We start from the raw sequence: 23,281 nt of genomic DNA on the forward strand, positions 1-23,281 counted from the left end.
GAGAGAGATGTAAGGAGAGAGGCAGAGAGAGAGATGTAAGGAGAGAGAGGCAGAGAGAGAGATGTAAGGAGAGAGAGGCAGAGAGAGAGAGATGTAAGGAGAGAGAGGCAGAGAGAGAGATGTAAGGAGAGAGAGGCAGAGAGAGAGAGATGTAAGGAGAGAGAGGCAGAGAGAGAGATGTAAGGAGAGAGAGGCAGAGAGAGAGATGTAAGAGAGAGAGGCAGAGAGAGAGATGTAAGGAGAGAGAGGCAGCGAGAGAGATGTAAGAGAGAGGCAGAGAGAGAGATGTAAGGAGAGAGGCAGAGAGAGAGATGTAAGGAGAGAGGCAGAGAGAGAGAGATGAGGAGAGAGGAGAGAGAGATGTAAGGAGAGAGGCAGAGAGAGAGATGTAAGGGAGAGAGGCAGAGAGAGAGATGTAAGGAGAGAGGCAGAGAGAGAGATGTAAGGAGAGAGAGGCAGAGAGAGAGATGTAAGGAGAGAGAGGCAGAGAGAGCAGAGAGAGATGTAAGGAGAGAGAGGCAGAGGGAGAGAGATGTAAGGAGAGAGAGGCAGAGAGAGAGAGATGTAAGGAGAGAGAGGCAGAGAGAGAGATGTAAGGAGAGAGAGGCAGAGAGAGAGAGATGTAAGGAGAGAGGCAGAGAGAGAGAGAGATGTAAGGAGAGAGAGGCAGAGAGAGAGATGTAAGGAGAGAGGCAGAGAGAGAGAGATGTAAGGAGAGAGGCAGAGAGAGAGAGATGTAAGGAGAGAGGCAGAGAGAGAGAGATGTAAGGAGAGAGGCAGAGAGAGAGATGTAAGGAGAGAGAGGCAGAGGGAGAGATTTAAGGAGAGAGAGAGAGGCAGAGAGAGAGAGATGTAAGGAGAGAGAGATACAGTTGATAGAGATGGAGATAAATAGAGAGAGAGAGAGGTTTTCATCATTGAGCTAGCACCTTTATTATACAGTAGAAGAAGGAGAGAGAGGCAGAGAGAGAGAGATGTAAGGAGAGAGAGATACAGTTGATAGAGATGGTGATAAATAGAGAGAGAGAGGTTTTCATCATTGAGCTAGCACCTTTATTATACAGTAGAAGAAGGAGAGAGAAAGACATTCATACATCCTAGCTTTTCTTGTCATTCTTCATCCCTCTTATGAGCATCCCTCGCTTTTCACTCTTTCTTTCACGCCATCTTGCCTATACTGTGTGTGGACAGGAAATATGTAATGTAATGGAGATGGGGAGAAAGGGAGATGGAGGAGAGTGGGAGCGAACTGGAGAAGGAGAGAAAATGAAGGAGAATTGGAGATGAGAGATAATAAGGTAGACAGAGAGGAAATGACTGGAGGGGGAAACCTAGCCCTGCTCTCCCTCCTCTCTTATCCTTCCTCGCTCGCTCCCTTCTTCCATTCTGTCTAGCAACGTACCGAGCCACCCCTCCTCTCCTCCCTCACTACCTTGCACCACACAGATTCAACCACCCCACCTCTCCTCCCTCACTACCTTGCACCACACAGATTCAACCACCCCTCCTCTACTCCCTCACTACCTTGCACCACACAGATTCAACCACCCCTCCTCTACTCCTTCACTACCTTGCACCACACAGATTCAACCACCCCTCCTCTACTCCTTCACTACCTTGCACCACACAGATTCAACCACCCCTCCTCTCCTCCCTCACTACCTTGCACCACACAGATTCAACCACCCCTACTCTACTCCCTCACTACCTTCAACCACCCCACCTCACACCTTGCACCAGATTCAACCACCCCTCCTCTACTCCTTCACTACCATTCAACCACCCCTCCTCCCCTCACCTTGCACCACACAGATTCAACCACCCCTCCTCTACTCCTTCACTACCTTGCACCACACAGATTCAACCACCCCTCCTCTCCTCCCTCCCTCTTTCCCTCCCTCCTTCCACTCTCTCTAGCACCGCAACCATTCAATACAATACCTCCATCTCTCTCTCTCTCCCTCGCTCCCTCTCTACCTCACACCACACTGATTCAATACCACCCTTGCTCCCTTCATCTCTCTCTCCTCCCTCGCACCCTCTCCCTCCCTACCTCGCTCCCTTGCACCGTACCAATTCCCCCCTCCTCTCTCCCTCCCTTCCTCTCTCTCTCAGTTGTTGCTTGTAGTCCTGCCAAGTGTAGCATTAGCCTTGTGTGTGTGTGTGTGTGTGTGTGTGTGTGTGTGTGTGTGTGTGTGTGTGTGTGTGTGTGTGTGTGTGTGTGTGTGTGTGTGTGTGTGTGTGTGTGTGTGTGTGTGTGTGTGTGTGTGTGTGTGTGTGTGTGTGTGTGTGTGTGTGACCTCAGAGGTAGCCTGTATAGATTTCTGGCACAGATCTAGTATCAGCTTTCCCTTCCTCATATCCTATCCTCAACCCTTGGTGAGAACACTAAACTGTCCTTAAGTCAGCGTATAAAGGGTCAGCAGCATATATCTCCCTGGTCTTAGCAGGAATGCAAAACGCTGACATTTCTCAGAGAAGTTTACTGAATTTTTCCTTTTTTTTTTGCATTCTTTTCCTCCCTCCCTCTGGCTGATCCCTTGTTCATACTTTTCCTCCCTCCCTCTGGCTGATCCCTTGTTCATACTTTTCCTCCCTCCCTCTGGCTGATCCCTTGTTCATACTTTCCCTCCCTCCCTCTGGCTGATCCCTTGTTCATACTTTTCCTCCCTCCCTCTGGCTGATCCCTTGTTCATACTTTTCCTCCCTCCCTCTGGCTGATCCCTTGTTCATACTTTTCCTCCCTCCCTCTGGCTGATCCCTTGTTCATACTTTCCCTCCCTCCCTCTGGCTGATCCCTTGTTCATACTTTTCCTCCCTCCCTCTGGCTGATCCCTGACTTTTCCTCCCTCTGGTTGATCCCTTGTTCATACTTTTCTTTCCCTCCTCCCTCCCCTCTGGCTGATCCCTTGTTGGCTGATCCCTTTGTTCCTCCCTCCCTCCCTCTGGCTGATCCCTTGTTCATACTTTTCCTCCCTCCCTCTGGCTGATCCCTTGTTCACATCTCTCCCTCTCTCTGATCCCTCATACTTTTCCTCTGGCTCCCTTGATCCCTCATACTTTTCCTCCCCCTCTGGCTGATCCCTTGTTCATACTTTTCCTTCTCATCCCTTGTTCGACTTTTTCCCTCCCTCCCTCTGGCTGATCCCTTGTTCTACTTTTTCTCCCTCCCTCTGGCTGATCCTTCTCCCTCCCTCTGGCTCCTTGTTCTACTTTTCCTCCCTCCCTCTGGCTGATCCCTTGTTCTCTCCTCCCTCCCTCTGGCTGATCCCTTGTTCCCTCCCTCCCTCTGGCTGATCCCTTGTTCATACTTTTCCTCCCTCCCTCTGGCTGATCCCTTGTTCATTCTCCCCTGGCTGACTCTTTTCTCCCTCTCTCTCCCTCCCTCCTCCCTCCCTCTGGCTGATCCTTTTCTCCCTCTCTCCTCTCCCGATCTCCCTGGCTTCCCTCATTCTCTTGTTCATCTTTTCCTCCTCTCTGACTCTCTCCCCTCTCTCTCCTCTCCCTCTCTCTCCTCTCCCTCTCTCTCCTCTCCCGATCTCCCTTTCCTCCGCCTCATTCTCATCTCGACTCTCTCCCTCTCTCTCCTCTGTTCTGTTCATAGTTTGATAAAGCAGTGGAATCCCTGAGGTTGCCCTGTACAGGCTTCTAGGCTACTTTAGATTCATACTAGGTATTGTGTGTTACAACTGCCAGATTGCCTCTCTCTCTCTCTCACACTCTTTCACTCTCTCTCTCTCTTGCTCTCTCTGTCTCTCGCTCTGTCTCTCGCTCTCTCTCTCTCTTCTCCCTCTCCCAGCCTCCCTCTTTCAATCTCTCTCCTATTCTAGCTCTCTCTTTTCTTCCCCCTGTCTTTCATTGTGTGTGGTTAAAGTGGGCTGCGAGAGACGTATTAAAACAAAACGTTAAGATGGATTAAATGTAAGAATAGATGTTGCACCGTCAGCACTGACTGCCCTGAATATGAACTGAATATGAACTGAATATGAACTGAACTGTTTTAAGATCCTATTTTTTCGGAGGATATGAAAGTCGATGGACTTTCTGACATTTTTAGAAAGGGACTCATTTACATTCTGGGATGTTTTTTAGGAATTTGAATGAGTTGATCAAGGTTTTGACCACGTATTTTATATAAACCAATCAAGTAAGAAATTGGATTAGATTAAATGTACAGTTCGCTGACTGGTTGATGATGTCATTGCTTTAGACTCAGGAAGGTTATGGTCTGTAGAAATCCTCCAGGGGGAAGAGGGATGAGTGAATAATGAAAGGAACTCATCCTCTTCTCTCTTGCTACCTCCCCACATTCTCTCTCTCCCTCTCCTTTCTCCCCCTTTCTCCCTTTCCATCTCTTTCACCTTTGACTCTCTGTCTCTCCCCCTTCCATTCCTCTCTCTCCCCCCTCCTTTCCCCTTCTCTACAAGAAAAGAAAGCAACATTCTTGCCGTGCACAGTTCATGTTGATATGTTTATGGCCTGTGTGTCATCTCCCATTGGTCAATTCTCTCTCTCCCCCTCTTCCTATAGGATGAAAATGCGACGTCACAGAGTGTTCTTGCTGTGCACAGTGGGCCTGTGTGTCATCTCCTTCCTCCACTATTACAAGGTAAAATATATTGTAATATGTATAGCCTACAGATGTAGGACCTTAATTTGATCACTCTTTTGCTGCTGAGAATTTTTCCTGTCCCGCAGGACATTCTGTTGCTTCAGGATTATTTTTGCTGTGACAATACAGGTCAAATTAAGATCTTTATATTGTATATATTCAATGTATTTTAAATGAAATTGTATGTGAGGTGCCAATGTACCGACAATCTTGCCCAAGCTGTCTATTGTTGCTCATGTAATAAGGATGACAGTTGAAATAAGTCGTCTGGCGTTGTGTTTTCTCAATCATTTTACTGTGTGTATAGTTGGAAATAGTTGAGGCTATTCTGTATGTTTTTTTAAAACATTTGTCCAATAAAATGTATTCATTCATTCACAATGCCAAAATGTAAGTTCATGGGGAGAAATAAAGTGATAATTGTATTGTTGTTGATAGTCATTCTATTCTATTTGTTCCAGGCCCTACACTACGTATCCCTGCTCAAGGAGCTGTCAGCCCCGTACCCCAACATCAAGTCCTTCATCATGGTGACAGGCTTCTTCTGGAGGGAGGGGGGGGCCACACCGTTAACGTCGGCTGCCTCGTCGTCTGACTTCGCCGCCTCGCAGGAGGAAGGACCCCCGCCCGCCCTCAGGTGTGTGTGGGTCGGAGTGGTGGGGGGGGTGGGGGGTGCGTGTGTGTGTGTGTATTGATGTTTTTGTATGACAGGCATGGGAACTGCTGATGAAGTAGGGCTTGTAAATACTTTTGATTGATTGATGACAACATGACCTTTCTGACCAAGATGACATTTCTGTTTGTTCCTACAGGCCCTCGGACACCAAGCCCCGGATAGTAGGGGCTATTGGCCCTGGGGGTGGAGGAGGAGGTGGGGTGGAGATGAGACTGAGAGAGGAACCTGCTGCGCCCCAACCATGGGGTCAACCAGAGGAGGAGCCCAAACACAGGGATACGGATCCCAACGAGGTGAGACAGTTTGGTTGAACGGTCGGTTGTTTTACATGTCTTCACTGTGACTTAGGAGGATTGACAGTTTGGCTAATCTCTACACTGTGTTGACTTTACTGCCATGCGTATGAGCTACAAACTGTTGATCTTAGAAACTGTTCTCGAGTCAGTGATCATGCCTGGTCATGGAAGTGCTAGGGAGCCTGGGATATCTCCTGCCAGATGTGTTGACTACTCCCTGCTGGCATGTGTTTGAGGTTCTTAACGAGGGTGTTGGCTAAATGTTAGCTGTGTATTAGAAACCCTCCTCAAGGCAATGATCAGGCCTGGGCCTGTATCCACAAAGCGTCTCAGAGTAGTAGTGATGATATTGGATCAGGTCCCACCTGTCCATATAATCATATTCATGATGATATTAAAGGCTAAACTGATGCTAGATCAGCACAAAAAGAGACGCTTTCTGAATACAGGCCCTGGGCATAAAAGGGCTTCGGAACCTGTGATAAGAAAGAGTGTCTTTGGAAACGGTTCTCAAGGCCATTATCATCAGTAGTCTACCTACAGTCAACACACCATTATCATCAGTAGTCTACCTACAGTCAACACACCATTATCATCAGTAGTCTACCTCCAGTCAACACACCATTATCATCAGTAGTCTACCTACAGTCAACACACCATTATCATCAGTAGTCTACCTACAGTCAACACACCATTATCATCAGTAGTCTACCTACAGTCAACACACCATTATCATCAGTAGTCTACCTACAGTCAACACACCATTATCATCAGTAGTCTACCTACAGTCAACACACCATTATCATCAGTAGTCTACCTCCAGTCAACACACCATTATCATCAGTAGTCTACCTCCAGTCAACACACCATTATCATCAGTAGTCTACCTCCAGTCAACACACCATTATCATCAGTAGTCTACCTCCAGTCAACACACCATTATCATCAGTAGTCTACCTCCAGTCAACACACCATTATCATCAGTAGTCTACCTCCAGTCAACACACCATTATCATCAGTAGTCTACCTACAGTCAACACACCATTATCATCAGTAGTCTACCTCCAGTCAACACACCATTATCATCAGTAGTTATCAGTCAACACACCATTAGTCAGTAGTCTACCTACAGTCAACACACCATTATCATCAGTAGTCTACCTCCAGTCAACACACCATTATCATCAGTAGTCTACCTCCAGTCAACACACCATTATCATCAGTATCAGTCAGTAGTCTACCTCCAGTCAACACACCATTATCATCAGTAGTCTACCTACAGTCAACACACCATTATCATCAGTCCAGTCTATCCAGTAGTCAGTCAACACACCATTATCATCAGTAGTCTACCTACAGTCAACACACCATTATCATCAGTAGTCTACCTACAGTCAACACACCATTATCATCAGTAGTCTACCTACAGTCAACACACCATTATCATCAGTAGTCTACCTACAGTCAACACACCATTATCATCAGTAGTCTACCTCCAGTCAACACACCATTATCATCAGTAGTCTACCTCCAGTCAACACGCCATTATCATCAGTAGTCTACCTCCAGTCAACACACCATTATCATCAGTAGTCTACCTCCAGTCAACACACCATTATCATCAGTAGTCTACCTACAGTCAACACACCATTATCATCAGTAGTCTACCTCCAGTCAACACACCATTATCATCAGTAGTCTACCTACAGTCAACACACCATTATCATCAGTAGTCTACCTCCAGTCAACACACCATTATCATCAGTAGTCTACCTACAGTCAACACACCATTATCATCAGTAGTCTACCTCCAGTCAACACACCATTATCATCAGTAGTTTTCCCTCCAGTCAACACACCATTATCATCAGTAGTCTACCTCCAGTCAACACACCATTATCATCAGTAGTTTACCTCCAGTCAACACACCATTATCATCAGTAGTCTACCTCCAGTCAACACACCATTATCATCAGTAACCTCCAGTCACACACCATTATCATCAGTAGTCTACCTCCAGTCAACACACCATTATCATCAGTAGTCTACCTCCAGTCAACACACCATTATCATCAGTAGTCTACCTACAGTCAACACACCATTATCATCAGTAGTCTACCATTATCCAGTCAACACACCATTAGTTTTCCCTCATCAGTCAGTCTACCTCCAGTCAACACACCATTATCATCAGTAGTCTACCTACAGTCAACACACCATTATCATCAGTCAGTCTACCTCCAGTCAACACACCATTATCATCAGTAGTCTACCTCCAGTCAACACACCATTATCATCAGTAGTCTACCTCTTGTCAACACACCATTATCATCAGTAGTCTACCTCCAGTCAACACACCATTATCATCAGTAGTCTACCTCCAGTCAACACACCATTATCATCAGTAGTCTCAGTCAACACACCATTATCATCAGTAGTCTACCTCCAGTCAACACACCATTATCATCAGTCTACCTCCAGTCACACCATTATCATCAGTAGTCTACCTACAGTCAACACACCATTATCATCAGTAGTCTACCTACAGTCAACACACCATTATCATCAGTAGTTTACCTCCAGTCAACACACCATTATCATCAGTAGTCTACCTCCAGTCAACACACCATTATCATCAGTAGTCTACCTACAGTCAACACACCATTATCATCAGTAGTCTCAACACACCATTATCATCAGTCTACCTCCAGTCAACACACCATTATCATCAGTAGTCAACACACCATTATCATCAGTAGTCTACCTCCAGTCAACACACCATTATCATCAGTAGTCTCAGTCAACACACCATTATCATCAGTAGTCTACCTCCAGTCAACACACCATTATCATCAGTAGTCTACCTACAGTCACCATTATCATCAGTAGTCTACCTTCAGTCAACACCATTATCATCAGTAGTTATCATCAGTCAACACACCATTATCATCAGTAGTCTACCTCCAGTCAACACACCATTATCATCAGTAGTCTACCTCCAGTCAACACACCATTATCATCAGTAGTCTACCTACAGTCAACACACCATTATCATCAGTAGTCTACCTCCAGTCAACACACCATTATCATCAGTAGTCTACCTCCAGTCAACACACCATTATCATCAGTAGTCTACCTCCAGTCAACACACCATTATCATCAGTAGTCTACCTCCAGTCAACACACCATTATCATCAGTAGTCTACCTCCAGTCAACACACCATTATCATCAGTAGTCAACACACCATTATCATCAGCAGTCTACCTTCAGTCAACACACCATTATCATCAGTAGTCTACCTACAGTCAACACACCATTATCATCAGTAGTTTTCCCTCCAGTCAACACACCATTATCATCAGTAGTCTACCTCCAGTCAACACACCATTATCATCAGTAGTTACCTCCAGTCAACACACCATTATCATCAGTAGTCTACCTCTTGTCAACACACCATTATCATCAGTAGTTTTCCCTCCAGTCAACACACCATTATCATCAGTAGTCTACCTCCAGTCAACACACCATTATCATCAGTAGTTTTCCCTCCAGTCAACACACCATTATCATCAGTAGTTTTCCCTCCAGTCAACACACCATTATCATCAGTAGTTTCCCTCCAGTCAACACACCATTATCATCAGTAGTTTTCCCTCCAGTCAACACACCATTATCATCAGTAGTTTTCCCTCCAGTCAACACACCATTATCATCAGTGGTCTACCTTCAGTCAACACACCATTATCATCAGTAGTGTACCTCCAGTCAACACACCATTATCATCAGTAGTCTACCTCCAGTCAACTCACCATTATCAGCAGTAGTCTACCTCCAGTCAACACACCATTATCATCAGTAGTCTACCTCCACAGTCAACACACCATTATCATCAGTAGTCTACCTCCAGTAAACACACCATTATCATCAGTAGTCTACCTCCAGTCAACACACCATTATCATCAGTAGTCTACCTCCAGTCAACACACCATTATCATCAGTAGTCTACCTCCAGTTCAAACATTAAGGCTCTTCCTTTTACATGTCAGGAGCAAAGTTGAATGGAATCTGAGTCATTGCATGTCAACAAAGTAGCAGTAAACACTAAGCTCTATTCAATCCGTATTGCTTACGTAAGTACAGCTCAGCGTTTAACACTAGAGTGCTCACAAAGCTCATCACCAAGCTAAGGACTCTGGGACTAAACACCTCCCTCTGCAACTGGATCCTAGACTTCCTGACGGGCCGCCCCCAGGGGTGGGTGCTTAGTCCCCTCCTGTACTCCTTGTTCACCCACGACTGCGAGGCCAAGCACGACTCCAACACCATCATTAAGTTTGCTGACGACACAACGGTGGCAGGCCTGATCACTGACGACGATGAGACAGCCTATAGGGAGGAGGTCAGAGACCTGACAGTGTGGTGCCAGGACAACAACCTCTCCCTCAACGGGACCAAGACAAAGGAGATGATCGTGGACTACAGGAATAAGAGGGCTGAACACGCCCCCATTCACATCGACAGGGCCAAACACACCAAGAAAGTCTACAGTTGCACCACCGAGAGCATCCAGACAGGTTGCATCACCACCTGGTTTGGCAACTGCTCGGCATCTGACCATAAGGCGCTACAGAGGGTAGTGCATATGGCTCAGTACATCACTGGGGCCAAACTTCCTGCCATCCAGGACCTATATACTAGGCAGTGTCAGAGGAAGGCCCCAAAAATTGTCAGACTCCAGCCACCCCTGTCATAGACTGTTCCCTCTGCTACCATACGGCAAGCGGTACGGGAGCGTCAAGTCTAGGTCCAAAGGGCTTTTTATCAGCATCTACCCCCAACCATAAGACTGCTGAACAATTCATCAAATGGCCACCCGGACTATTTACATTGAACCCCCCCAGTGTTTATTATCTATACATATTCAATTTACCCCTACCTACATGTACAAATTAACTCAACTAACCTGTACCCACGCACATTGACTCAGTACCGGTACCCCCTGTATATAGCCTCGTTATTGTTAATTTATTGTGTAACTTTTTAGTTTATTTAGCAAATAATTTTCTTAAAACTGCATTGTTGGTTAAGGGCTTGTAAGTAAGTATTTCACTACACCTGTCGTATTCGGTGCTTGTGACAAATTACATTTGATTTGATTAAGTTCTAGCATGATTTCCCTGTTGACGGGACGCCTATCCCTAAGAATTAAAGGCAATGTTCCCGCAATAGAGCAGACTGTATTCATGGTAAATACTGCATATGCCGGCCCAATCGGAAATGACATTTCTATCTGTAACCCTTCAGCGATGCAGAATGTAAAGAGGCCTAATACAGTTTCTCTAGATTGATCTGTGAGGACGAGTAAAGTGCTAAACAGTCCCCTCTTTGTCTTGTCTTCCTCAGGAGCGTGAAGGTGAGGACCTCCACTTCAAGCTCTGGTACCCAAGCCACCCAGCCCACCCTGTCAGACCTTACGCCCCAGAGGAAAGGGCCTCGGCTGGGATCGATGACCAGGTGGTGCCCTCCAAGGCTCCATCCCCGGACCCCTTAGAAACCCTGGGCGACATCCACACCCGCACCCACCAGCTCCAGGACGACCCCACCTCCTACTTCGTCCGCACTAAAGCCGGAGCCCTCTGCTTCCGCCAGGGGACGGAGGTCGCCACCCCCAGGGATGACGCGGCACGGCCCGGGGGACCTACTGTGACTGGTACTGGGGTAGGATCTCGAGCAGGTTCTCCTGGGCAACGTAAGCCCCTGGTGGTCCTGAACCAATCCCACCAACAACCACTCCATCCGTCGTCCTCCGGCACCTCCATGCCTCCCAAGGCCAAATCAAGAGGACGAGGAGGCAAACGACTGGTAAAATGTGTGTGTCGGCCGGGGTGGCACGGGCCCTACTGTGGGGTACCTACCATGGTCTACCACTCTAACCTGCCCACTAAGGAGAGACTGACGCCCAGAGAGAGACCCAGGAGGGTGATCAATGCCATCAACGTGAACCATGAGTTTGATCTTCTCCACGTGAGGTTCCACGAGTTGGCCCAGGCTGTGGATCTGTTCCTGGTGTGTGAGTCTAACTTCACCGCCTACGGAGAGAGACGACCACTACGGTGAGTGGACATAGATGTATATGCGTCTGTCTGTCTTGCTGACTTTGTGTCTGTTTGCCTCCGAAGGAGAGAGACGACCACTTCGACCAAGTGGACAGGATGATGTGATGGCTGGCTGTTTGGCTGTCCATCTGGCTGGCTGTCCATCTGGCTGGCTTTCCATCTGGCTGGCTGGCTGTCTGTCTGTCCATCTGGCTGGCTTGCCTTCTGGGTGTCTGTGTGTCTGTCTTCTCTTCGTCTCTCTCTCCTGAAAGACTCGTTTAAGCGTATCTGTTGACACACTGTCTGTATCTGTCCCTCCCTCCAGGTTCCTGCGTCTCCTCCTGAACGGAACCTACGACTACGTGCGCCACAAAATCCTCTACGTTTTCCTAGACCACTTTCCCGACGGCGGGCGCCAGGACGGCTGGATCGCAGATGATTACCTCCGTACCTACCTGACCCGCGACGGCATGGCAAGGGTGACCGGATCACGCCCCGACGACGTCTTCGTCATCAACGATGCCGACGAGATCCCCGCCCGCGAGGGACTTCTTTTCCTCAAGCTGTTCGACGGGTGGACGGAGCCGTTCGCCATCCACATGAGGAAGTCGCTCTATGGGTTCTTCTGGAAGCAGGTAGCCTAGAGGGTTAGAGATTACAGGGGCGGGCTTGTTAACAGAAGGTTGCTGGTTCGAATCCCAAACCAGGCCTCAAAAAAAATCTATCCCGTGTGAACTTGATGGGCAATCAAGTTTTTTAATCGTATCTTTTCGAACAGGATTTGAGCCGACGACTAGAGGGTTGTTAGTGACAGATTCTAGAAAGATAAGATCTCTATTGGATTCCACTCAAATGATATACAGTGCCTGTTAAGTGCTATGGTTGGCTATTAGGATCACTTAACCCCCTAAAACTGCTTACTGGTGTGTGTATGTGTGTATATATCGGAGGGGTTGTGTGTACTGTGCATTCGGAAAGTATTCAGACTCCTTTACTTTTTCCACACTACAGCCTTATTCTATAATGTTCCTTGTCAATCTACACACAATACCACATAATGACCAAGCAAAAACTGTTTTTATTTTTTATTTTAGCAAATCTATCAAATAAAATAAACTGAAATGTGACATTTACACAAGTATTCAGACCCTTTACTCAGTATTTTGTTGAAGCACCTTTGGCAGCGATTACAGCCTTGAGTCTTCTTGGGTATGATGCTACATGTTTGGCACACCTGTATTTGGGGTGTTTCTCCCATTCTTCTCTGCAGATCCTCTCAAGCTCTGTCAGGTTGGATGGGGAGCGTTGCTGCACAGCTATTTTCAGGTCTTTCCAGAGATGTTCCATCGGGTTCAAGTATGGACTCTGGCTGGGCCACTCATGGACATTCAGAGACTCCTGCGTTGTCTTGGCTCTGTGCTTGCCATGTTGGAAGGTGAACCTTCGTCCCAGTCTCAGGTCCTGAACACTCTGGACCAAGGTTTCATCAAGGGTCTCTCTGTACTTTTCTCCGTTCATCTTTCTCTTTATCCTGACTAGTCTCCCAGTCTTTGCCTCTGAAAAACATCCCCACAGCATGATGCTGCCACCACTATGCTTCACCGTAGGGATGGTGCCAGGTTTCCTCCAGATGTGACGCTTGGCATTCAGGCCAGAAAGTTCAATCTTGGTCTCATCAGACCAGAGAATCTTGTTTCGCATGGTCTGAGAGTCCTTTAGGTGCCTTTTGGCAAACTCCAAGCAGGCTGTCATGTGCCTTTTACTGAGAAGTGGCTTCTGTCTGGCCAATCTACCATAAAGGCCTGATTGGTGGAGTGCTGCAGAACTGGTTGTCCTTCTGGAAGGAGCTCCAGGAACTCTGCAGCTCTATCTGAGTGACCATCGGGTTCTTGGTCATCTCTCAGACCAAGGATCTTCTCCCCCGATTCAACAGTTTGGCTGGGTGGCCAGCTCTAGTAAGAGTCTTGTGGTTCCAAACTTCTTCAATTTAAGAATGATGGAGGCCACTATATTATTGGGGATCTTCAATACTGCAGAATTTTGGTACACTTCCCCAGATCTGTGTAACAACACAATCCTGTCTCGGAGCTCTACAGACAATTCCTTCGACCTCATGGCTTGGTTTTTGCTCTGACATCCACGGTCGACTGTGGGACCTTATATAGACAGGTGTGTGCCTTTCCAAATCATGTCCAATCAATTGAATTTACCCCAGGTGAACTCCAATGGGGTGGCAGGGTAGCCTAGTGGTTAGATTGTTAGATTGTTGGACTTGTAACCGGAAGGTTGCAAGTTCAAACCCCTGAGCTGACAAGGACAAATCTGTCGTTCTGCCCCTGAACAAGGCAGTTAACACACTGTTCATAGGCTGTCATTGAAAATAAGAATTTGTTCTTAACTGACTTGCCTAGTTAAATAAAGGTTAAAAAAATAAAAGATCAATACATTTTTTTTAAATCACGTTGTAGAAACCTCTCAAGGTTGATCAATGGAAACAGGATGCACATGAGCTCAATTTCAAGTCTCATAGCAAAGGGTCTGAATACTTATGTAAAGAAAGTATTTCTGTTGGGGGTTTTTTGCAAACATTTCTAAAAAAACTTGTTTTTGCTTTGTCATTATGGGGTTTTGTGTGTAGATTGATGAGGAAAATGTTTTATATAATACATTTTAGAATAAAGCTGTAATGTAACAAAATGTGGAAAAAGTGAAGGGGTCTGAATACTTTCCAAATGTATGTGTGTGCATGTATAGGAGGGGTTGTGTGTCTTAATTTAATTTATTTTTAAATTTGACCTTTATTTAACTTGGCAAGTCAGTTAATAACAAATTCTTATTTTCAATGACGGCCTAGTGGGTTAACTGCCTTGTTCAGGTCCAGGCAGAACAACAGATTTTTACCTTGTCAGCTCAGGGATTCGATCTTGCAACCTTTCGGTTACTAGTCCAATGCTCTAACCACTAGGCTACCTGCCACCCCTTAATGTGAGGGGTTGGGTGTATGTATGGGTTTGTGTTAATGTGTGTGTTAATGTGTGTGTTAATGTGAGAGGTTCTATATATGGGTGTGTGTTAATGTGAGGGGTTGGGTGTGTATGTATGTGAGAGGTTGGGTGTGTATGTGAGGGGTTGGGTGTGTGTATGTGAGGGGTTGGGTGTGTGTATGTGAGGGGTTGGGTGTGTGTATGTGAGGGGTTGGGTGTGTGTATGTGAGGAGGTTGGGTGTGTGTATGTGAGAGGTTGGGTGTGTGTATGTGAGAGGTTGGGTGTGTGTATGTATGTGAGAGGTTGGGTGTGTATGTGAGGGGTTGGGTGTGTGTATGTGAGGGGTTGGGTGTGTGTATGTGAGGGGTTGGGTGTGTGTATGTGGCCTAGGAACAGTGGGTTAACTGCCTTGTTCAGGGGCAGGCAGAACAACAGATTTTTACCTTGTCAGCTCAGGGATTCGATCTTGCAACCTTTCGGTTACTAGTCCAATGCTCTAACCACTAGGCTACCTGCCACCCCTTAATGTGAGGGGTTGGGTGTATGTATGGGTTTGTGTTAATGTGTGTGTTAATGTGAGGTTCTATATATGGGTGTGTGTTAATGTGAGGGGTTGGGTGTGTGTGTATGTGAGGGGTTGGGTGTGTGTATGTGAGAGGTTGGGTGTGTATGTGAGGGGTTGGGTGTGTGTATGTGAGGGGTTGGGTGTGTGTGTGAGGGGTTGGGTGTGTGTATGTGAGGAGTTGGGTGTGTGTATGTGAGGAGTTGGGTGTGTGTATGTGAGGAGTTGGGTGTGTGTATGTGAGGAGTTGGGTGTGTATGTGAGGGGTTGGGTGTGTGTATGTGAGGGTTGGGTGTGTGTATGTGAGGAGTTGGGTGTGTGTATGTGAGGAGTTGGGTGTGTGTATGTGAGGGTTGGGTGTGTGTATGTGAGGGGTTGGGTGTGTGTATGTGAGGGGTTGGGTGTGTGTATGTGAGGGGTTGGGTGTGTGTATGTGAGGAGTTGGGTGTGTGTATGTGAGGAGTTGGGTGTGTGTATGTGAGGGGTTGGGTGTGTGTATGTGAGGGGTTGGGTGTGTGTATGTGAGGGGTTGGGTGTGTGTATGTGAGGGTTGGGTGTGTGTATGTGAGGGGTTGGGTGTGTGTATGTGAGGAGTTGGGTGTGTGTATGTGAGGGTTGGGTGTGTGTATATGAGGGGTTGGGTGTGTGTATGTGAGGAGTTGGGTGTGTGTATGTGAGGAGTTGGGTGTGTGTATGTGAGGAGTTGGGTGTGTGTATGTGAGGGTTGGGTGTGTGTATGTGAGGGGTTGGGTGTGTGTATGTGAGGAGTTGGGTGTGTGTATGTGAGGGTTGGGTGTGTGTATGTGAGGAGTTGGGTGTGTGTATGTGAGGGGTTGGGTGTGTGTATGTGAGGGTTGGGTGTGTGTATGTGAGAGGTTGGGTGTGTGTATGTGAGGGGTTGGGTGTGTGTATGTGAGAGGTTGGGTGTGTGTATGTGAGGGGTTGGGTGTGTGTATGTGAGAGGTTGGGTGTGTGTATGTGAGAGGTTGGGTGTGTGTATGTGAGAGGTTGGGTGTGTGTATGTGAGAGGTTGGGTGTGTGTATGTGAGAGGTTGGGTGTGTGTATGTGAGGGGTTGGGTGTGTGTATGTGAGGGGTTGGGTGTGTGTATGTGAGGGGTTGGGTGTGTGTATGTGAGAGTTTGGTGTGTGTATGTGAGGGGTTGGGTGTGTGTATGTGAGAGTTTGGTGAGCGTATGTGAGGGGTTAGGTGCATAAAAACACACATCCACATATTTTATGTACATATTCTTATTCATTCCTTTACACTTGTGTGTATAAGGTAGTTGTTGTGAAATTGTTAGATTACTTGTTAGATATTACTGCATGGTCGTAACTAGAAGCACAAGCATTTCACTACACTCGCATTAACATCTGATAACCATGTGTATGTGACCAATAAAATGTGATTTGATTTGATAGATTCCATCTCAATAAAGTATTACCTTCTTGTTCTAGCTGGGGTCGTTGGAGGTCGTGTCGGGGTGCACGGTCGGAATGCTCCGAGACGTCTATGATGCCGATGGGATACGTCTCCGGCGCCGGGAATACTACACCATGCCCGGTTTCAGGAAGTACGAGAACGACACGGGTCACATCCTGGTCCAGTGGGCTGTTGGAAGCCCCTTCCACTTTGCTGGGTGGCACTGTTCTTGGTGCTTTAGCCCTGAGGGCATCTATTTTAAGCTGATCTCGGCCCAGAACGGGGACTTCCCGCGTTGGGGCGACTACGAGGACAAACGGGATCTGAATTATATCCGGGACCTGATCCGGACGGGGGGTTGGTTCGATGGATCGGTGCAGGAGTACCCCCCCTCGGACCCCAAAGAGCACATGTACGCCCCAAAGTATATGTTAGAGAATTATGAGAAGTACCTGTACCTTCTGGAGAACCCGTATGTCAAACATGATAAAATGATTGAGGGGTAACGAATTCGGGAGGGGTGGAGAATTGAAGGAAGTGAATGGGTAAGGAAGGAGGGCCCCTGGGACTCACAAGGGGAGGACATGGAAACAAAATTAGCACTCTTCATGGGTGAAGGATACAGAAGGAAAGAAAGCCTTAGCACTGATGGGGAAGGATACAGAAGGAAGGAAAACACTGACGTTGGAAGGATACCCAACACAAGCTCCAACAAGTCCTTATTTTTGGGTAAAAGGGAACATTGGAACAGCTTTGGGGGGAAATGACCACTGACTACTGACAAAATAGTCCTCCCTAGAAACACTCTCTATATCAACCTCTGAGCCTCACCTACTACTTTCCTAGTTCTGACTGACAGACAGGCCTTTATGCTGGGTTGGTACGGTGGGGACAGAGGGACAAAACAGGCGAATCGCAAACCTGTGGAAAAAGGAAGCAAAAGATGACATTTTTGTTTCTGTTGATGTTTACTTCATCATATCGTCATAGCGACACAGACACTCCCTCATCCCGTCGCGGAATTCTCACTCAGTGTTGGATACCTTCCTGTTGTGTTTTTAGTGACCCCCTGCTAACACACACACACACACACACACACACACACACATGTTCTCCTCTCATCATATGTGAGTTAGATATAGTGCAGTCTACAGTGTATTGCTTTCCTATGGTTAATATTCTTGCTTGCAAATGAACTGACAAGAAAAAAAGGCTGAATCGTTGTAGAAACTCTCAGTTAACTTTACACACATGGAATGGGACTTCTGAATCTGTTGCTGCAAACCACTAACACTCTGTGTGTGTGTGTGTGTGTGTGTGTGTGTGTGTGTGTGTGTGTGTGTGTGTGTGTGTGTGTGTGTGTGTGTGTGTGTGTGTGTGTGTGTGTGTGTGTGTGTGTGTGTGTGTGTGTGTGTGTGTGTGTGTGTGTGTGTGTGTGTGTTAAGGTGTTAATCTGTGTGCATGCGCGCACGTGTGCACTGGGGTGTGCTATCCTGAAAGGTCAGAACACAATATGTGTGTGTATAACTGGGTGACAAGACAGACAGACAGACAGACAGCTCTGAATGAATGATGAAGTGATGTCGTCTTCATAGCCTTTTGTACAGCACAGCAGAAGGTGTATTGTTGTTCTATGTGGCCTATAAAGACAAAGATTTAAACAAAAAATACTGGTTGACTCTCTCTCTTCCTCTCTTTCGGTTTCTCTCCCTTGCCTTCTGTACTGCATCCTTCTCTCTCCATCTCCCTCCCCTCGGTCCCTCTCTCTCTCTCTCCCTTGCCTTCTCTACTGCATCCTTCTCTCTCCATCTCCCTCCCCTCGGCCTCTCTCTCTCTCTCTCTCTCTCCCTTGCCTTCTCTACTGCATCCTTCTCTCTCCATCTCCCTCCCCTCGGTCCCTCTCTCTCTCTCTCTCTCTCTCTCTCCCTTGCCTTCTCTACTGCATCCTTCTCTCTCCATCCCCCTCCCCTCGGTCCCTCTCTCTCTCTCTCTCCCTTGCCTTCTCTACTGCATCCTTCTCTCTCCGTCCCCCTCCCCTCGGTCCCCTCTCTCTCTCTCTCCCTTGCCTTCTCTACTGCATCCTTCTCTCTCCATCCCCCTCCCCTTGGTCCCTCTCTCTCTCTCTCCCTTGCCTTCTCTACTGCATCCTTCTCTCTCCGTCCCCCTCCCCTCGGTCCCTCTCTCTCTCTCTCTCTTCCTCTCTTTCGGTTTCTCTCCCTTGCCTTCTCTACTGCATCCTTCTCTCTCCGTCCCCCTCCCCCAGTCCCTCTCTCTCTCTCTCCCTTGCCTTCTCTACTGCATCCTTCTCTCTCCATCTCCCTCCCCTCGGTCCCTCTCTCTCTCTCTCCCTTGCCTTCTCTACTGCATCCTTCTCTCTCCGTCCCCCTCCCCTCGGTCCCTCTCTCTCTCTCTCTCTCTCTCTCTCTCTTCCTCTCTTTCGGTTTCTCTCCCTTGCCTTCTCTACTGCACCCTTCTCTCTCCGTCCCCCTCCCCCAGTCCCTCTCTCTCTCTCTCTCCCTTGCCTTCTCTACTGCATCCTTCTCTCTCCATCTCCCTCCCCTCAGTCCCTCTCTCTCTCTCTCTCCCTTGCCTTCTCTACTGCATCCTTCTCTCTCCATCTCCCTCCCCTCGGTCCCTCTCTCTCTCTCTCTCCCTTGCCTTCTCTACTGCATCCTTCTCTCTCCATCTCCCTCCCCTCTGTCCCTCTCTCTTTCTCTCTCTCTCTCTTGCTAAGGTCTGGTAAAAAAAGGTCACTTGATTGCTCGAGCAGAAATGTGCCGCCCACGTTGCCATGGTAACGAGAGAGAGGGGGAGGAAGGGGTGGAGGAGAGGGAAGAGAGAAAGGGGGCGATGAGGGAGGAGGGGGAGCTGCGTTCAAGCTGGGTCACTGAGTCTTTAGAGATAAAGGGAAGGGAATCTACAGCAACACTGTGTGTGTGTGTATGTTCCCTTTTTTATCCTCAGGAGAATGTAACTTAACTAAATGTAGTTTACTCCCCTGGCTCATTTATCTCCCTTCCTTCTCTCTCCATCTCCTGTCCTTCTCCCTCTCTTTCACTCTCCCTCCCCTCTTCCTTCTCTCTCCATCTCCTGTCTTTCTCCCTCTCTTTCACTCTCCCTCCCCTCTTCCTTCTCTCTCCATCTCCTGTCCTTCTCCCTCTTTCACTCTCCCTCCCCTCTTCCTTCTCTCTCCATCTCCTGTCCTTCTCCCTCTCTTTCACTCTCCCTCCCCTCTTCCTTCTCTCTCCATCTCCTGTCCTTCTCCCTCTCTTTCACTCTCCCTCCCCTCTTCCTTCTCTCTCCATCTCCTGTCCTTCTCTCTTTCACTCTCCCTCCCCTCTTCCTTCTCTCTCCATCTCCTGTCCTTCTCCCCTCTTTCCTCTCCTCCCCTCTTCCTTCTCTCTCCATCTCCTGTCCTTCTCCCTCTCTTTCACTCTCCCCCCCTCTTCCTTCTCTCTCCATCTCCTGTCCTTCTCCCTCTCTTTCACTCTCCCTCCCCTCTTCCTTCTCTCTCCATCTCCTGTCCTTCTCCCTCTCTTTCACTCTCCCTCCCCTCTTCCTTCTCTCTCCATCTCCTGTCCTTCTCCCTCTCTTTCACTCTCCCTCCCCTCTTCCTTCTCTCTCCATCTCCTGTCCTTCTCCCTCTCTTTCACTCTCCCTCCCCTCTTCCTTCTCTCCATCTCCTGTCCTTCTCCCTCTCTTTCACTCTCCCCCCTCTTCCTTCTCTCTCCATCTCCTGTCCTTCTCCCTCTCTTTCACTCTCCCTCCCCTCTTCCTTCTCTCTCCATCTCCTGTCCTTCTCCCTCTCTTTCACTCTCCCTCCCCTCTTCCTTCTCTCTCCATCTCCTTTCCTTCTTCCTCTCTTTCACTCTCCCTCCCCTCTTCCTTCTCTCTCCATCTCCTGTCCTTCTCCCTCTCTTTCACTCTCCCTCCCCTCTTCCTTCTCTCTCCATCTCCTGTCCTTCTCCCTCTCTTTCACTCTCCCTCCCCTCTTCCTTCTCTCTCCATCTCCTTTCCTTCTCCCTCTCTTTCACTCTCCCTCCCCTCTTCCTTCTCTATCCATCTCCTTTCCTTCTCCCTCTCTTTCACTCTCCCTCCCCTCTTCCTTCTCTCTCCATCTCCTGTCCTTCTCCCTCTCTTTCACTCTCCCTCCCCTCTTCCTTCTCTCTCTCTCTCTTTTCTTCCTCTTTCTGTGTGTCTCTCTGTATCTCATTCATTCTCTCTCTTACTCCCTCTCCCGCTTCCTTCTCTCTCCATCTCCTGTCCTTCTCCCTCTCTTTCACTCTCCCGCCCCTCTTCCTTCTCTCTCCCTCTCTTTCACTCTCCCTCCCCTCTTCCTTCTCTCTCCCTCTCTCTCTCTTCTTCCTCTTTCTGTGTGTCTCTCTGTATCTCATTCATTCTCTCTCTTACTCCCTCTCCCGCTTCCTTCTCTCTCTCTCTTTCCCCTGCTTCCTCCTATTTCTCCATCTCTCCCTACAGTCCCGATTGCATAGACAGATCATGGTGCTTGATCATGCAGACTCTTGACGGGGCTGACTAGAGCCCAGCCCTAGCTCTCTGTGATGTTACCGTGGTGATGCCCTGCCTCTGCAATAGACGGAACCCTTGTGGTGGTAAACAAAACACTGAGGCATTTTGACGATGTCATATCCTAGTCCGAGACAGAGATAAAGAATGATTGATTTTAGTGAGATAGGATGTGTGCACTATGGGACCTGGTCAGGTAGTGCACTATATACACACATATATATATATATATATACGTATGTATGTGTGTGTGTACAGTTGGAGTCGGAAGTTTACATACACTTAGGTTGGAGTCATTAAAACTTGTTTTTCAACCACTCCACAAATGTCTTGTTAACAAACTATAGTTAAGGCAAGTCAGTTAGGACATGACACAAGTAATTTTTCCAACACTTGTTTACAGACAGATTATTTCACTTATAATTCACTGCATCACAATTCCAGTGGGTCAGAAGTTTACATACACTAAGTTGACTGTGCCTTTAAACAGCTTGGAAAATTCCAGAAAATAAGGCCATGGCTTTAGAAGCAATTTGGCATCATTTGAGTCAATTGGAGGTGTACCTGTGGATGTATTTTAAGGCCTACCTTCAAACTCAGTGCCTCTAAAGAAATCAGCCAAGACCTCAGAAAAATTATTGTAGACCTCCACAAGTCTGGTTCATCCTTGGGGGCCATTGGGGGCCATTTCCAAATGTACCACATTCATCTGTACAAACAATAGTACGCAAGTATAAACCCCATGGGACCACGCATCCGTCATACCGCTCAGGAAGGAGACGCGTTCTGTCTCCTAGAGATGAACATACTTTGGTGCGAAAAGTACAAACTAATCCCAGAACAACAGCAAAAGGACCTTGTGTAGATGCTGGAGGAAACAGGTACAGGTATCTATATCCACAGTAAAAGGAGTCCTATATCGACATAACCCGAAAGGCCGCTCAGCAAGGAAGAAGCCACTGCTCCAAAACCGCCATAAAAAAGACAGACCACGGTTTGCAACTGCACATGGGGACAAAGATTGTACTTTTTGGAGAAATGTCCTCTGGTCTGATGAAACAAATTGAACTGTTTGGCCATAATGACCATCGTCATGTTTGGAGAACACCGTCCCAACCGTGAAGCACGGGGGTGGCAGCATCATGTTGTGGGGGTGCTTTGTTGCACGAGGGACTGGTGCACTTTACAAAACAGATGGCATCATGAGGAAAGAAAATTATGTGGATATATTGAAGCAACATCTCAAGACATCAGACAGGAAGTTAAAGCTTGGACACAAATGGGTCTTCCAAATGGGCCAGCAGCATACCACCCTGCATACCACTGCTGTCTTGTTTCTGAAGCTAAGCAGAGTTGGTCCTGGTCAGTCCCTGGATGGGAGACCAGATGCTGCTGGAAGTGGTGTTGGGCCAGTAGGAGGCAGTCTTTCCTATGGTCTAAAAAAATATCACAATGCCCCAGGGCAGTGATTGGGGACACTGCCCTGTGTAGGGTGCTGTCTTTCGGATGGAACGTTAAATGGGTGTCCTGACTCTCAGGTCATTAAAGATCCCATGGCACTTATTGTAAGAGTAGGGGTGTTAACCTCGGTGTCCTGGCTAAATTCCCAATCTGGCCCTCAAACCATCACAGTCACCTAATAATCCCCAGGTTACAATTGGCTCATTCATCCCCCTCCACTCCCCTGTAACTATTCCCCAGGTCGTTGCTGCAAATGAGAACGTGTTCTCAGTCAACTTACCTGGAAAAATAAAATGGACAATGACCCTAAGCATACTTCCAAAGTTGTGGCAAAATTACTTTAGGACAACAAAGTCATGGTATTGGAGTGGCCGTCACAAAGCCCTGACCTCATGTCCCATAGAACATTTGTGGGCAGAACTGAAAAATCATGTGCGAGCAAGGAGGCCTACAAACCTGACTCAGTTACACCTTCTCTGTCAGGAGGAATGGGCCAAAATTCACCCAACTTATTGTGGGAAGCTTGTGGAAGGCTACCCGAAACATTTGACCCAAGTTAAACAATTTAAAGGCTATGCTACCAAATACTAATTGAGTGTATGTAAACTCCTGACCCACTGGGATGTGATGAAAGAAATAAAAGCT

General features: G+C 47.5%; 1 protein-coding gene and 1 long non-coding RNA gene across 4 annotated transcripts in view; both read left to right on the forward strand.

Moving 5' to 3' along the window:
• The window catches only part of mgat3b (beta-1,4-mannosyl-glycoprotein 4-beta-N-acetylglucosaminyltransferase b), a 55,166-nt gene extending 36,807 nt beyond the window's left edge, over positions 1 to 18,359 (forward strand). For all 3 annotated transcript variants that reach the window (XM_052528030.1, XM_052528031.1, XM_052528029.1), the window contains exons 2-7: positions 4,531 to 4,609; positions 5,074 to 5,249; positions 5,425 to 5,581; positions 10,989 to 11,698; positions 12,006 to 12,315; positions 16,684 to 18,359. In XM_052528030.1, coding sequence (XP_052383990.1) covers positions 4,532 to 4,609; positions 5,074 to 5,249; positions 5,425 to 5,581; positions 10,989 to 11,698; positions 12,006 to 12,315; positions 16,684 to 17,154 — 1,902 coding nt within the window. In that variant the 5' untranslated portion in view covers position 4,531 and the 3' untranslated portion in view covers positions 17,155 to 18,359. The remainder of the gene's footprint in view (positions 1 to 4,530; positions 4,610 to 5,073; positions 5,250 to 5,424; positions 5,582 to 10,988; positions 11,699 to 12,005; positions 12,316 to 16,683) is intronic.
• On the forward strand, positions 15,518 to 16,081 carry LOC127932397 (uncharacterized). The gene is made up of 3 exons (XR_008145126.1): positions 15,518 to 15,579; positions 15,841 to 15,950; positions 16,015 to 16,081. It is a non-coding gene; the product is annotated as an uncharacterized LOC127932397 (long non-coding RNA).
• Positions 18,360 to 23,281: the final 4,922 nt, after the last annotated feature.

The sequence above is a fragment of the Oncorhynchus keta genome, chromosome 10 (assembly GCF_023373465.1).
Source record: "Oncorhynchus keta strain PuntledgeMale-10-30-2019 chromosome 10, Oket_V2, whole genome shotgun sequence".
Classification (NCBI taxonomy): Eukaryota; Metazoa; Chordata; class Actinopteri; order Salmoniformes; family Salmonidae; genus Oncorhynchus; species Oncorhynchus keta.